This window comes from Falco punctatus (assembly GCF_963210335.1).
Source record: "Falco punctatus genome assembly, chromosome: 7".
NCBI lineage: Eukaryota > Metazoa > Chordata > Aves > Falconiformes > Falconidae > Falco > Falco punctatus.
This window is the reverse complement of record NC_137587.1, coordinates 42,405,491-42,422,165: the sequence shown is the minus strand read 5'-3', so window position 1 is coordinate 42,422,165 and position 16,675 is coordinate 42,405,491. Positions and strand designations below refer to the sequence as shown.

At 42.6% G+C, this 16,675-nt stretch overlaps 1 protein-coding gene across 2 annotated transcripts in view; it reads left to right on the top strand.

Moving 5' to 3' along the window:
- Window positions 1-16,675, top strand: part of KCNH5 (potassium voltage-gated channel subfamily H member 5) — a 210,576-nt gene that overhangs the window by 146,354 nt on the left and 47,547 nt on the right. For both annotated transcript variants that reach the window (XM_080395853.1, XM_080395852.1), the window contains 2 exons: window positions 388-640; window positions 11,345-11,541. In XM_080395853.1, the coding sequence (XP_080251979.1) occupies window positions 388-640; window positions 11,345-11,541 (450 nt within the window). The remainder of the gene's footprint in view (window positions 1-387; window positions 641-11,344; window positions 11,542-16,675) is intronic.

The window sequence follows — 16,675 nt, the reverse complement described above, 5'->3', positions numbered from 1 at the left end:
CTGTGCTCCTGCAGGGATTGAGCGTAGCAGCGGGCGGATAGTCTGGGCAACAAGTCTGGAGGGATATCCACAAACAGGACATAGTAGTGCCACCTGCAATTATGGAAAAAAAGTGTGAAAACTGCTAGGAATGAGAACAGTGTTACAGAATAGTCCCTTCTTCCACATGACCCTTTCAGCTGCAGTGAAAGCAGTAGATGGGTAGAGAAAGACTACCCCAATTCAAGATAAAATTCCCACCAGAAGCTTTATGAAATAACTGGATGGGTGGATTTTAAGATCCACCCAAGCAGGTCTTAACGTCCATCCATTAAGTTATTTCATAAAGTGCGCGCTGGCCTGGTGTCATATTCCCAGCTGATTATTTTTCATCTTTCTTTTATTCAGGTTCTCTCAATTTGCCCAAAGGACATGAGAGCAGATATTTGTGTGCATCTAAACCGGAAAGTTTTTAATGAACACCCTGCCTTCCGGCTGGCTAGTGACGGCTGCCTGCGAGCCCTGGCTGTGGAGTTTCAGACGATCCATTGCGCCCCGGGGGACCTCATCTATCATGCTGGGGAAAGCGTTGATGCTCTTTGCTTTGTGGTCTCGGGATCCCTAGAAGTCATCCAGGACGACGAGGTGGTGGCTATTTTAGGTACTGTGATCTCTATTGAAATGCTGGTGGTTTGGATGTATTTACCTTCTGTTTAGCTTTGAATGCTAACTAGTCTTGCCTGCTGTCAGCTGGGACTACAGGATGCTAGTGGTTGTCATAAGATGGAGATGTTTTGTCTCCAGGGATTCTACCCTAGAAGCAAACCGTTCATCTTTTATGCCATTGGGAATGCTCTTTCTGCCCAGTATGGCTCACTGGTCACAGTTACAGTGTCTCTGAGCAGAAGAGAATGGTATCTGTGTGCTTGACATCTCTTAAACAGCCTGGCAGAGGAAATGCACATTGTTTTGTATTAATCTCTCAGGAGGATTTCCATATTAACCTTCTCACAGAGATTTTCATTTGTCTGTATTCTAGCCCAGAATAACACCCGAAAACAGTCTCTACAAGGAAGCAAAACTGTTGCTTGTGGTGAACTGGCTTTACAGAAAATAGTCTGATCTGACTATGCAGAGATAGGGATGCACCATCCATCCTGCAACAGTCATGAGAAGTCTGAGTAATGGGGGAGCTCCAGTTAATCACCCCATTACCTCACAGTAATTAATGTCTGGTTTGCCAGCAGTGGGTGGGAAAGAGCCTAATGCAGAGTCCTCAGTAACTCATATGGGGTTAGGAAGGGTATAGCAGATGGTGGGAATGAGCGGTCAGTACAGGTGTTGAGGCGGGAATCATCCTCAGAGGCAAAACATCGTAGAGAAAGAACAGGTGGTTCTGCATGAAAACCATCCAGAGTCTGTCTTGCCTGTTTAAAATAGACCTGTTTATTGTAGAACTTGTCTCCTGTTGAATATTGGCCATTTGCCTTCCCTTAACCTGGATCTGTGGCTCCCTTAGGGTAGATCCAGTGGGTGGCCTTGCCCTAGGGGACCTGTCACACCCCACTGAGGCTCTGTGCCGCTTCTTCCCTGTAAGGGTGGCTCCAGCAGGCTCCACGTATCTCCTGGGGACGATCACAGGGACATGAAGGTTACGCTTGGGAGTTGCACTGGCTTGTGGGAAGAGGACAGACATGGGGAGTCAATACTGGTCATGAATCAAGGCTTCAGCTCCTTCCTAGCTGGCAGCAAGGGGGAGGAGAGGAGAAGCGAGGAAAAGTGTGTAGCTGAAGGAGACTCCTGATGTGTTACTGTACAAGCCTGCGTGCGAGTGTCCTGCACTGGGGTGGGACTGGGTAGTGTGCAGGTGTGTGGATGGGACTACATGGGGATGGCTTCCCGAGGGCATAACCCAGGTCTGGAGAGTAGAAACTCAGCAAAATGCACATCCATGCTCTTTCAAAATACCTCTTGTAGCTTTCTGTATTCCAGTATATACTAAGGTTTTTAAAAGAGAGATTTAATGTAAGAATGAATCTGTTTCCATATTCAGGTGTGAAGTCATTATGGTGAAAGCTCCTAAATCTGCAGTTCCCATAGTAAAATATTCCTTGTATTTCAGCTCACTGGACCATTTCATTCTTATTATTAATCTCAGTGACGATATCTTATACTTGCTTACAGCTATTTAAAAAATAAAAGCTTTAAAAGTAGCAGCATTTAAACAAATAAATGGTTTTCTGGGTATTACAGTGAAACTAAGCAATGAATGTGTAATTTACTGAACTAGAAGCCATCACTAAATGGATTACATGCAAAACTTCATTGCATTTACTAATTAATATTGTGTTTGGAATGACAGTAAGATCTTTTTGTTTCTACCTTGTAGATATGTTATTCTCCATTTGGCTGGAGAGACTTTTAACCATATCTAGTTAAAGTAAATTACCTTTAATTATTGAAAGTGCCTTCGATTCTGCCGTGGCTGCTGACAGGCGATCCCATGACTCAGAGCTATGTTCATTGTGTACTACAGGGATTGGCAGAATGTGTAAATGTAACTTAAATCAAGATAAACTGCTTCCTCTAGTCATAGAGTACACTGAAGAGTTTTTCCATACTGTGACAGATTGTTTAACAGAATTGTGAACTGAGTAACTATGAGATGTCGTATCCTAAAAATTCACTTATGGAAGAAAACCTCTCCCAGATGTAGTTGCAGAGACATTTATAGTGGCAGCTGTGGTACCTGAAAGAGTGACTGCAGATCAGATGGTGAAGAATATAATTTTTATCGATCTGTTCTGCCTTGAGAAGTTCAAGCACAAGGGACGGGAATCTGCCTAAGGGGGAGACAACATTTAAAAACCTCTGCCAAATGTGAAAACCTCAGTAGCCTGCTTTGAGTATTCCAAGCTTCTGCTGTCACACTGGGTTCCCAGGGAAATTCAGCTTACGGACTTGTACTACCAGTCCGTCCATCTTCTCTGTCCCCCAGCAGTAGCCTAGAGTGGCAATGCGATAAGTATCCTTCGGAAACCTGTCCTCATTAATTTTCTCTGTGGGAGCAGGAGCATGGCAGGACATGCTGTCCTAAGTTTTTCCTAAGTTTGCTTTGGAACTGGTACTTAGCGGTTACTGTTTTAAAGTGTAGCGTTATTTAATATGGTAGTGTTACTTGCTTTGCTTGGAGAGAGAGAGAGAATGTGTCCTCTTTTTTTTTTTTTTTTTTTTTTTTTTTGACTATACTCACCCACAGATGGAAGTTTTGATGTATTCTTAAAAGTGGAATATCCTAGAAAAGTGAATCACGTAGGGACACCAAAACAGAAGAACAGGCATCATCCATCTCTTACATTCATGTGTCTGTCCAAAGTGCAGGGCTTCATCCTTCCTTGAGTCCCAGCATGAATCACTCTGCTATGTTGCTGCTTTTTTCCCTTCTCCATCTTCCCTTATCACATTCCCTTGCCCCACAGCCATGGTGAGCTGGCACATCCAGCCTCCCTGCCTGCCGAAAGGGTGTCCTCGAGGGACTTGGCATCCCATCCAGGTGCTTCCTGCACGCCTCACGGTGGGGGCAACCATTCTTTAGTTCAGAGGCATTTTTCCTGGATCAGTGGCCCCAGCTCTGGCATTTCTTGTTCTTGAAAGCAGGTGAAACCCAGTGATTGGCAGGGAAACTTGCATCACTGTGACATTTTGTTCTCACGTGGTTTGTTTTGTTCTCATTTGTGTGTAATTAAATGCCCAACCCCAACTGCTGCAGTAATCAGTAATTATAGAAATCGGTACGGTAAGAGAATGAATCCAATTGTAGAACCACAGTTTATAGAACTTATTAATGAAGATACCTAGGTGCCCCATTATGTTCCCCTCATTAGTTGTCTCCATTTCTTGAGGACAGTCTCCCATTTTTTGCAAGTAGTTGCTGCTTCTCTAGCAGAGAATGCACCACATGCAGAGCTGGTGTGATGGGGTGCTGCTTTGCTGGAGAAAACAAGACCCAGTCATTTTAACATAACTCATCTGCAGTTGCCAGGATAATAGAGAAGGGCAGACAGTCATGTCTCCAATTATCAAAACTTTCCTAGCAAGCGAGGTGACCCCGAGAAGGCACGTCAGTAATTTTCCACCATCTCAAGCAGGAGTAAACAATTTAACTGCCACTGCTCTGCATAGGGAGGTGTTATCAGCAGAGAAGGCTCAGGAAGGACCGGGGGTTTGAAGTCCCCCAGGCTAATGAAACGAGACATCTGCTAGCAGAGGACACCTAACAATTCACCCAGCTGCAATTAACCTGAATTTGCTCCTGGCGAGGAGTTTCACGTAAGTGGCAATGCCAACAAAGTGTCTCTGGAAGCTGCTTTCCAACTCCCACTATTTGCACAGCTGACTGCATAAGTTGTATGGTAACTTAAACCAGGCAGATTGATTAACAAGGTTTAAAGAAATAATTTTTGCCAGCAGAAAAATAATGACACACCATGTTTAGATGTCGATTGTCGGAATTGATCAAAAATCCTGCTCGAACTGCATAGCAATAAAAATATATTGAGTAGTAAAATCCTATTGGGGGCTGCTGCTGAATGGATTCAATTTTGATAGTTAAGCCAGAATAAATATCGATTTGATAGCTCATGTTTCAGCCACACTTAGGGTCCTGATCCCGTATGTATTCAATTATTTGCCTTCATGTGTTACATGTTAATTCTCAGCATGTTCTGCATATAGTCCCAGAGCAACTTGTCATTTATTGGATTTATTTTTTTTAGGCAAGCCAGAGTTTCACTTATTGCAGGTCTGATTCATGAATTATTTCCAATGTTTGGTCTGGGAAGAGGTTATTACGCAGTATCAGAGTTAAGGAAAGCAAGAGCACAAGTGACATGTTATCTTTAATTTGGTATGGCAGCTGAAAATAGGGGTGAGTCTGCTCTTAATCGTATGTCTGTTTGGAGGTCAGTAGATTAAGTGATCTACCAAATCACACAGAGGAAAAGTCAAGTGTAGCAGCTCCCATTTAGGTGAGCAGGAGATCCATCCAGGCACTCCATAGCTCTCATCTGTTTGGCATTAATAATTTGGGAAAGGAAGGGAAAATTGCATCAACTTTGAATTTCCTTGGTGTTACACAGCCAGGCACGTGTGTGATGCACTGTATGAAGCACGTGGCTTGGAGTAAGTCATGTACTGCAGATCTGGGTTGGCATACATAGTGCCATGTAAGATTTAGTCCTACTGATGCTTGTTCAAAAGTGTTATTAGTTCTCACTGAAGGGAACGTTCAATTTTTCACATTATTTTATAAATTTAAAATATTTTTGTCTCTCTCTGCATGATAGTTAACTTTAATAAGAAGTATCAATCTTAATTTAGTGCTAGCTGGTGTGTTACAGATGTGCTCTTGCAGCCTCCAATGTCGGAAAGATTCCTTTCGCTGAATTGAAGTGTTTCTGAATTAGACCTGCACGCTTCAGTGCCAAACCCGAGAACTCAAAACTCTTGGCAGTGCAAGAAAAGGAAAATTATTTTAAAATAATGTGATATATTTCTATAAAATCAGACTAATGCTTTTAGGCAGTCTGGTTTGTCTTATGAGTTTTGAAGATGGTGGGAATGGTCATGCTTTCAAGTTTATTTCCTCAGTCAGGAAGGATAGAAACTTATTTCTGTATAAAATCAAAATGGAAATATCCTGTCTCCAGGAGCTGGGGCTTCTAGAAAAAAATGAAATACTAGACTTGCACTAAAAATGCGAGAGGTGAGGGGAGAGTATCTATACAGACCTTTTGCTCTTCTTGCAGCAGTCCTGAATGCTGTATGAAAGGTAAATTTCTTTTGTGTTTCTGTGAGGATACGGGGAAGTTTGCATTGAGTTAAATAATGCAAAGTACCTTTGCCAGTGTGGACTTAGATCTTTGGCACAGTCTCTTGTTACTGTTTCTTTACTGACTATTTTGACCATCTTTCAAATGCTAGGAATGCTGTTCATCATTCTGCCCTTGCACAGTTTAATGTGCAGTCCTGTAGAGCTAGATTTCTGACTGGTCAGTGCTCAGCTCTGATCTGATTTTCAAGGGAGTTCTGACCCTTATAGATGCCCCAGAAAAGGCTGAAGTTTTGGCTAAAACATTCACAGAGGCAAGGAGACCTCTCTGACAGTGTAGTAGTCGTCTCTGCACATTGTAGGCTGTGCTTACAGGAGGCAATGACATCCCAAACGGCAGGAGGCAGCTGATGAATTTGCACCACTACATCACCCCCATCTTCTCAAGATCCCCTCTTCGGGTATAAACAGCTGTATCAGCTAAGTCCAGACATACAGCCAACCCTGTCTCCAAAAAAGGCCAACAGCTGATGTGTGGCAAAGAGTAGGCAGGTGAAGTAAGCAAACAGTGATACTTCCCCAGAATATTCTCCAAGCCTCCACTGAATTGTGTTTCAAGGTCTTCCTCACCCGGAGGGAAATCTTTTGTGTTTAGTAGCCACAGATTGATTTTATTTCACGAATACATCCCATCATTTTGTAAACTTACACAGCCAGCCCCCATGTGCCATGGGAAGCAGCTGCAGAGCTTCCCTACTGGCTGAACCATCACAGAGCTGTGTGCTGCTCTGGGTAGCAGAAGCTGATTCCCTCCTTGCTTATTGGATTTTTACATCCATTTGAGGTATGTCTATTCTGCAGCCAGAGGTTTCACCATAGATGTATAGACATAGGCAGGTATATTTGTACAAGTATACGTACCAGTATATGTAGTTATGGGTGCAGGGACTTGATTATTCGGTCACTGACCTCCACTTCTGTGCATGCTGCCATCAATTCATGGCTATCAGTACCCGAGCTGATTAGATGAACCTTTTCTCTGTATGATACAGTTTATCTGATTCTGCAACAACATCAGACTTTGTTTTTCATAGGCAACAGAAGATTTGAGCATATCATAACGGAAAGCCTACATTATTCATCGTGTCTGGCTTTTGCTAGTGTGACTGATGGGACTTTGGAGATGTTTTAAAATGGGGGGAAGGGTAGTTGGCCGATTAGCTGAGACTGCACAGCACAGAAAAACACCTTATCACCTTAAGAAGTCTTGGTCCCTTTTATGTGTTTTTCCTCAGTGCTGTTTTCCACCAAGAATTTATTCTTCCACTGCCAGCCCAAGCTTTCTTCCAAAGGCCTCATCAAATTCTCATGTCTGCTATGATATTTCTTAGCTAAGTTTTGTTTTTGTCCCCATCTAGAGAAGGATAAATTTTGCCTTTACATAGGTATATATGGCTTCTGAGATGCTATTTCTCCCTGAGATGTCTTTTCTCCCTGAGTCCAAGGACTTTTTCATTCCCTTTGCAAGCTCCTGTGGAGTTTCATAAGGCCCTTAAGATTATTTTTTTTTCTGCCTGAAAGGTCCAGGTGTGAGCTGCTGGCAAATGGCAAGTCAGTCCTTGCTGCAAGGCTGCAGAGAACATCTGCCCCTGCCCCCCTCTTCTGTATGGGAGAGTTATCATAACATAAAAAATAGAATAGTGTATAGAAATTTCATTATATATTATATAGTTACATACCATATGATTGTCTATAAATATATATACAGATATGTGTGAATATATGCATATATTTTCTGTACAGGCATACGTACATAATACCCCAGCAAATTTTTAGATTTCTACCAGTGTAGCTATTTCAGCAAAAATTATACCTGTCACCAACACCCTGCACATGTCCTCCTGGCTTCCATGGTTCTTTCAGTCCCCAAATCCTTACACTTATATTCCTGCCAGCTTTAATCCAGCAGTATCCAAATCCTGACTCCCCTCTTCCCTTTCCCCATACCAAGTGTAAAATGTATGTGAGTGGGTCCCACTCTTAATTCACGGCGTTCCTTTTTTCAGTGGCGCTTTGAGCACTGTGAGAGCAAGGACTTCCCAGAGCTTCACCTCTACTCAGGAGGAGTATTAAGACTGCTCAGGGCTCGGCAGTGCAGATTTGGGAGGTAACATCCTGGGGCCTCAAGGAATCTCTCGAGAGAGGCTTTGAAAAGTCTGCAGGCTGCATCAGCCCCAGGCGCCTCTGGATTCCCAGCTCAGCCCCGGGCTTTCCCTGGAGGCATGCACATCATGCAAGTGTACAGCGCATCCCTGCCTCCAAGTAGCTGGTGTTTCAGACCTACCAGTTAAATTTTCTGTTGCAACTCTGAAAGTTGGTGGGTTTTGGTTTTTTTTTTTTCATTTAGTTGCATTGTGTAAAATTAAACTTGAATGAATAATTACCGCGTTTTACTCAGTGAGCTAGAGTTAATAGGGATGAAGTACAGTACATTAATCTCTGTGTTTATGAGAAAAGACGTGTTGTTTTGATGAATCTGGTTGGGTTTGTTTTCATTCAGTACATTCCTTAGCACATTTATAACAAGCAAAGGAGACTAAAAAATGTGTGTGGGAAATGTCAAATTCAAGAACCCTTAAACGCTTCCAAGATTTTATACTTTCTGATGAGAATAAACCACAATGTAGTAGGAGTTTACAGCTTCACCATTCAAATCCAGTGACTGATGGCTCATGGAGGAGTGAATAGGTGCAGTTCATCATGTCCCAACCTTCCTGAGGGACCAAGTGCAGTTCCTCACAGAACTGAAGACAATGCAATCTTCTCAGGTTTATGAATGGTGATTTCATCTGTCTGTGCTTTGGGTACACACTCTGTAACACCCCAGCATGCAGAGTTTCATTGTGGGAATCCACTGCTTTCAACCTCTTGGCTTAAATTTACTATGTATAACCTTACATTTGGAAAGAAAATGAGTATTTTGCTCACATTTCAGTGGGAAAATCATAATAGTCCCTATTATTGAATTCTGACTCTTTAACTGCACTCCACAGCCACTGAAAGCAGGACTCAAGTCTATCCTGTGTCTGTCTCAGCGAGCAAATCCATTAAGCAATTTTGTGCATTTCAGAAATGGTCTATTTCCTATAAATTATTTAACTGTGATGAGTATGTCTGTAAACCACGTTTTGAACTTTGCGTATAGACAAGGACAATTAACTGCAGAGGGTAATTTCAAAACAGTATATTGGATAAATGATATGTTACTAGGAAGTGCTCTGTGATAAGGAGAGCATTTTAAAGAACTCATTTTAGAAATTATAGCAGCTATATTTTGTATTTTAGTTAATTTTAATTACATCAAAATATGTAGAATTAAAAGCGGTTAAATGAGAATGCAGTTATAACCTTTCTAAGGTATGATTCTGCTCTGTAGACTTCTGTTAGAAAATAAAAACAAAGAAATGAAGATAAGGACTTGCACATTTTATTTTACTCTGCATGAAAAATATTAGATAAGTTTTACTGGATACAATACCTAAAGAACAAATGGAAATAGAGAAATAGAGCCTCTGACCCCAAATAATAAGGTTGGATAAATTATTTCTCTGGTCTGTGTTCCCAAAATAGGGTTGAGTGAAATGTTACAAGTTCTTAAAAGAGGGAATATTAAAATTTTTTATCCCAAAACTATAAAATCACTAACCTTCCCCAAGGGGCTGCTTGAGGTACCTGAAATCGATAGCAATACCACTACTGACTGATTTTAGTTTTCTTTTAATAACTGCTAAAATAAAGAGCTGGATATCATTGGGGTCTGAAATTAAAATTACCCTTTTTACCATGGTTTCTGCTTCAGGATTTGAGGTGTCAGCCACAAACCACCCACCATGGCCCTTGCCCAGCCCATGGCTGGTAAGCAGCCGGGAAGCAAGAGGCAACTTTTGGATGCTTCAGGGTGCTTTCTTTTGCTGCCCCTACTTCTTCTCAGAGCAACCATAGGGTCCAAACCTGAAAGTGTATCTCCAGTCTGCACCCGTGCTGGTGTTTTGGCTGGGTCAGGAGTGTGATTTTGAATCATCCAACTTGTTCTGCTTCAGAATCTAGCACAGCTGTCAGGGGATGTGGATTCCTTGCAGAAGAAAGGAAGCTGGGATACATCGGAGCACATCCCATGCACTTCCACCCCTTGGAGTTCTTCTGTCTGTGGGACAGGACTACAGCTAGTTCTAAGTCCTCAGAATGTGCAGGTCCTCAGCATCAGGTGTTCTACTGCCTACCAATGTAGAAATAGCCTTCAGGTGTAATTTTCACAGCTCTTTGACATTATTTATACATGCAGGTGTCCAAGGTGTCAAAGCCTTTCTTACTCGGCAAAAAATTAAATACAGACTGAAACATAGGCCTCTACTTGAGTAGATGTGTTTGGGCTTAGAACTAGACTTCTGGGTGTGTTTAAGATATAGAGCTGGTTATTCAAAGATGAAAATTCTCAGGGAGGTTTTTGGTGGGTTTTTCAGTTGCTACACACTGGATTAGAAATGTTTAAACATCCTTTAGAATATGGTCCTTGGGCCTTGGAAGCTGGCTGTTCACCACACTGCAAAGCTGTGGCGGTGTAGGAATGTAGACATCATAGAGTTTTGGTAAGAGCAGAGTTCCTAAGTCACTTAGGAACAGACCCTCAGAAATATTCCATCACCTGAACATTAGTTAAGCGCTTATTATATTCAAGAGCCTTTGAAAAATCCATTGCCTGTATCTTCAGCTACAAGGAGACCTTTACAGTCTGGCTTTCATGCTTTGTGACACTTCACAGAGCAATCTGTAAATACTTCAAAAACCTGGGGCTACTGCTAAGGGTACCAAAGTTCCTCAGATACGTTTAAAACTTTTACCCTTGTTGACTTTCACAGTTGGGAGCTTATGCTAGAATAATTGGAAGCATCATTTGTGTGCTGAAGAGCACTGCGTAAGCATTACTGGAGTGCTGTGTCCAGTTCTGAGCTCCCCAGTTCAAGAGGGACTGGGAACTGGAGAGGTTCCAGCAGAGGGCTGTGAAGATGATGCGGGGACTGGAGCATCTCCCTTCTGAGGAAAGGCTGAGAGAGCTGGGGCTGCTTGGCCTGGAGAAGAGAAGACTGAGAGGGGACCTTAGCGCTGTATGCAAATACCTGAAGGGCTGGTGCCAAGAGGACGGGGCCGGGCTCTTTCCAGCGGTGCCCAGCGACAGGACAAGGGGCAACGGGCACAAACTGCAACAAGAACAAACAGCAAGAAGCTCCACTTGAGTATGAGGAAGAACTTCTTTACCTTGAGGGTGACCGAGCACTGGCACAGGCTGCCCAGAGAGGCTGTGGGGTCTCCTCTGGAGACATTCAACACCCCCCCCGGATGCGGCTCTGTGCAACCTGCTGTAGGTGACCCTGCTTTAGCAGGGGGTTGGGCTGAGTGATCTCCAGAGGTCTCTTCCAACCCTGACCATTCTGTGATGCTGTGATTACCTTTTAACAAATTTTTCCCATTGTTTTTCAGGTAAAGGTGATGTGTTTGGTGATATCTTCTGGAAGGAAACCAGTCTGGCCCATGCATGTGCCAACGTACGAGCTCTGACATACTGCGATTTACATATTATTAAACGAGAGGCGTTGCTTAAAGTGTTGGACTTTTATACTGCTTTTGCAAACTCGTTCTCAAGGAATCTCACGCTCACCTGCAATTTGAGGAAACGGGTAAGGTGACAGCTCTTATTTTCCCCTTTCTCTCACCAAGAGATTGCACGCTCTTGCAGACTGTTTGCAGTGTTTAACAGCCCCCAATCTACTCTTGATGTTTTCAGGTCATTGCAGATTAACTGGCTTTTCAATAAATGTAGTTGCTGTTTGTTAATGGTGGCTCAATAAAAGTTACCCATAGATTTGCAGCTCTGAGTAGTCCTAGCAGGGTGAGGTATGAATTGCATTTCTTTTCATTTTCTTCATAGTTGCTGGTTTTTGGATCACTGCCCACCCCCCACCCCCCCATCCCTATTGTATAACATATAAAGTTGTATCTTAGAGTCTAATAGAATCCAGATTCTGGATTCTTAGAGGTGAGGTTTAGTTTCTCACCTGCTAAGATATAGGTCACAGGACAGATAGGTGGATCTGCATGGCATAGACCAACTAAGAGAAATTCACTGATGTTAAATAAGTAAAATGTACTCAGCAAAAGTATTGTATTAATACCTGCTTCTCTCATTTGCACGGTTTAGAATTTTAATATGGCATGGTTAATAAAGCTTGGTAGCGGTTTTACATTCACAGCTCACTTCTTATGCCCTCCTGCTCATTTTATAATCAATCAGCAATGCTCACTATCCATTAGTCCTTTCAAAGAACACTCTATCTAAAAATTAATTAGCTATAAGGACGTACCTTGAAAACAGGTTAAGGGATTCTTTAATTCACATTGCAGCTGCAAAATTTAATCTTTATGATGTTTTTTTAAGATTGATGAGGGCTATATAAATTTCATTTGCATAGAGAAATCTCATAACAATGATTTATAGATTACTGAGCATTAACTGTGATCCTGTAGCTGTTGAAACACGTTTTTCTGCAGCTGTACCTTGGGCATCTCACCCGATAATGCACAAGGCTACCTCACTATTTCACAAGACAGTTTCAGCCTCTGCAGTAACAGGAGTTCAACACAACTAGAATTTTACTTTTCTGAGTCTAATTTCTCTCTAGGCACCAGAGCATGTTATAAATGCTTCTTTCAAAGCAGGTTTATTTTTTAGTGCATCCCTTGTGCTCATTAATATACCAAGTATGGCACAAAATACCCATTGCAAAAAGCAGATGCAGTGGAATTACAGTCGCCCTCTGTATGAGCTGGAGCCTGAAAGAGCTGGATTGTAATCAGATTTGGTTCGAGTTCGTTAGCTTACCTCTGACTTGAAAGTTATTAACTCTGCTTCAGACCTGAAGAGGGGCTTTGGGGCTTGAACACTGGTTTGGGGTTTCTAGCTTATCACTTCTCTGTTGTTAAGGTTTCCTCCAAACCTTGACTTCAGCATCACTCCCTTGCCATCTTGCCTACCTGTGATGTGCCACCAGCTACAGTCCCACAAAGACAATTCTGCTCATGCATTGCTGACAGTGATTTCATGGGACAAGATAATGCCACATACCTTGTGCCAAAATGTATTCTTTCCTTCTTAAAACCTGTGAGCCTGTCCATACAACTCGCTCCCTGGGACTTCCCCTCCCCCATTAGCCGTGACACGTTTGTACACAGCAAAAACATGTACATATCATTTCCTGACAGGGCAATGTGCTGGAGTTCAACTCTGTAGTCCAGGGATGTATATGGGGAATAGGTTCCTGGCTGGGTTTTCATGTATTTTCTTCTCTCCCATGCACCTTTTTTAAGGAAAATTGGTTCCCTTGCAAGGGCCCTGGCATAGGGAATCACCCAGGTAGAAGCACTGGTGGAGCTTAGGTCCCCAGTACTCTAGCTCAGTGCTAGGTACAGGGACTTTGCCACAGGGACAGTGACTCAAAGCAAGAAGGTACAGCATTTCTAAAAGAAATGTTAGATTTTGCATTTGGGGCATGTGTGAGCATACCATGAGAGTGGATGGAGACTCAAAGAAAGGTCGTGTCAGTGTGGTACATGCAGGGTGGAGTTCATTTCACTAAAAGTTGGATGGTAATGTCCAAGCTAGTCACCAGTCTGGTTCTGGTTCCTCCAGAAGGCAGTCATCAGGCTCCTCTTCAGTGCCCAGTCTGTGATGATAAAACTATCCCCTTTCTGTTGACTTTTGAGAGAGTCCATGATCGCCAGCTTTTAAATACCGAGAGTACATCAGGTGGACTCTACCTACGATGTCTCCTACAGTTTTACTCAAGAACTATTTTGCAAGGAGTCTCACTTCTAGTATTGCAGTAAGATCTGCTGAGCCAAACCTGCTTTGCAGAAATTCTGTGTACTGTTCCTGGGCATGAAATAGATCATGCTGCTTTCAACACCAGGGACGCAAGCTGAGTCCTGTTACATAAAGTTATTCAGGGGATTGTTTCAAACCTCATATCTGCTGCAAGTGTACGTGATTCCCTGTTGGGCACAGAAGTGTTTGATGGTAAGTTCATCTCTTAGGAAAAGCAGTGCCGTCCAGGACAGTTCCATCAGGCGAACAGAAAGCAGTTGTTCAGGCAGTGAGACTGGGCTGACAGGGCTGCACTGTACTGCAGCAGTTTGTGCTGGAGTCATGTAATCTAAACGGAAAGAAAATCATTGTCTCCTTTAATTGATTTCAATAGAAATATACTTAGCACTTTTTCTACACAGTCATCACTCATAAGGTTTGACATTTAATTATAGCACAAATACACTTCTTGCGGTTCTGTGCTCAAGAAAATGGCTGTTCTCACTGTCAAAAATATATAGACAGAATTATTCTTTCCTCAGGTCTGCTCTTCAAAATATGCATATATTTATGTGGGTGCACACACACACACGTTTGTGCCGCACTGTCCCTCAACCAGCACTTAGATGTAGCCCATAGACTGCAAAAAATTTAGATGCTCAAAAGGCTAATAAATTAATGATACTACTGAGCACAAAAGGTTAGTTCCACATGACAGGGAAGAGAAAGTCTCAGTGAAGTGGGAAAATAATGTTTTCTCACTCCCAAATAACATTTGGAGGCCTGGCATGTTGAATGACCTATTTAAGGCATCTGCTCAGCATACTATTATCAACTCTGGATTTTTGTTGTCTTTTTTTGTGTTAGGTAGCTCAGCCATCACACTGCATTTATGAGCCCATAAAGTGAGCATGCCTGCTAGCTTTTCAACCTGAAGTCACCTCTCCTGCCCAGGGTGGTGAGGTGACTTTTAATCTGTTATTGCAAAGTGTTGCAGCATATCATGTTTCATGCTCTGAAATCTTTATGGCATGTCTAACGTCACTAATGCACACTCCAAGGCAGAACCAGGACTTTGAAGCTTTTCTCCCAAACAAGGAAAATAATTAATCTGGAAAGATATTCTTTAAAATCACAATGAGATGACATAGTTGCCTCTGAGGACTGAAAGTTATAAAGCAGTGTTTGGGATGAGTCTTCAAAGAGTTAATTACTGCCTTCTGATGTTGGAAGAGGATATTAATAATGTCTAATTCATTAAGTGCCTTTTAAGATTTCATACAGCTGGAGGAGGATTTCTGCAAGCCTGAGCCATGAAGCTTGGCCTGAGGAGAGGAGCCAAGACAGACCTCTAGGAACCTCAAACCGTTATAAAGAATGTACATCTTATTGATGGTCAAAGTTCAGGAAGGAGGACCTACATCAAGCTAGCAAATATGTTGTCACAGAAAATAAGTGTTCAGCTGAAATATTTTTAAAGGTTTTGGTTTTTTTTTAAACTTTTCTCATCATTGCTTCCATTTGCATCAGATAATACACCACCTCCACCTAACTGCTGGACCAACACGGTCTGCGCCAGTGTAGGCAAAAACAGAACTGAAATTTTGGCTTCTTAAATCAAAGCTAAAATTCTCCCGTGCCTCAGTATAGGAAAGATTTTCACCACAGCTTTTAAAGTACATGGTCATATACTACTGTTTTCTACCACGAGCAAAATGAGCTGTGTTAAAGAAATGAGGCAGGAGCAGCCAGGGAAGAGGACAATTGTTTGTATAGGACCTCTGGTGCATTTGCTCCTGGAAGGTGTGCTGGAGAATGAGCCAAGGAGATGGTAGGAGAAAAGAGTGCCTTTAAGGCAGTGAAATACTGCCCGGAGAGGCTCAGTCCTTTTCCCTGTGGCCCTCTTAAAGCCAAGGACACCGTGAGCGACTGATGTTATCTAACTCCTCCAGTACACTGTGAATCTCTGAGGCTTTTTAGCGGGTGAGTTCATTAGACTGTCTTCAACACACGTCCTGTTTTTCTTTCTCTTTCGGAGTAGAATAATTTCTTTTTAAATTGGCTTTCTGGTTTTGCTTTAGGTTTTAATGAATCACATGCAGTTTGTTGACTGAATCACTCATTTCTGTGTCATGTAGTTTTTGGAAAGACTTCATTTTAATTTGAATTCTGCATTCATGTCTCCTAAAAGTGAAGGTTGTACCAAGGTTCATTCAGGATCCCCCTTTTTCATTTTTAAGGCTCTCCAGATGGCGTGCTAGATTAGTGAGTGTCCTGATGCAGAAGCAATGTCAGAGGCAGAAAGCATTGCTTTGCGTATTGGGCCTTGCTCCTGAAGGTTGCACGTGTTCTGGTGAACCTGAGGACTTTCACAGGTTTTGAGCTCTGTAAGCCATTCACAATTATGGCAGCTTAATTCAGAGCTGTTTACACTTTGCCAGCTGGCACTCGCATTCGGTCCTGATCAGTTGTGGGGAGTGATTTGCTTACATAGAAAGAGATCAGAGCATCATCCCTGGGTGACTCTGGCAAGCAGAAAGCTGTGAGGTGACTCTGAAGCGGGACATGCTGAGCCTTCTCTGCCCAGTGGTCCATCTGCACTGGCAGGTCCATCATCCATTTTCACCTTTTTTTGGTCTATTATTGGAAACTTTTTCCATGTGGGACAGCGATGGTGGCAAAACCTACCTGGGAAAAACAAGTTTTTCCTTTCATTATTAATGAAGACAAGTAGGGGAGAAAAACATGCTGCTTAGAGAGCTGCTGTGACTGATAATGTAGATCAGCTGGTGAGGGCTTCAGTGAGGACCTGGATCCCTGTCATGTGATAGGGACTGTGCCCACCCCTAGGCTGGTACTTGGTCCTCCTCCATCTGTCACTCCTGGTACTGTCCTCTTGCACACGCAGCTTATTTTTCTGCTGGTTTGAGCCAGTGACAAGGGTCCCAGGG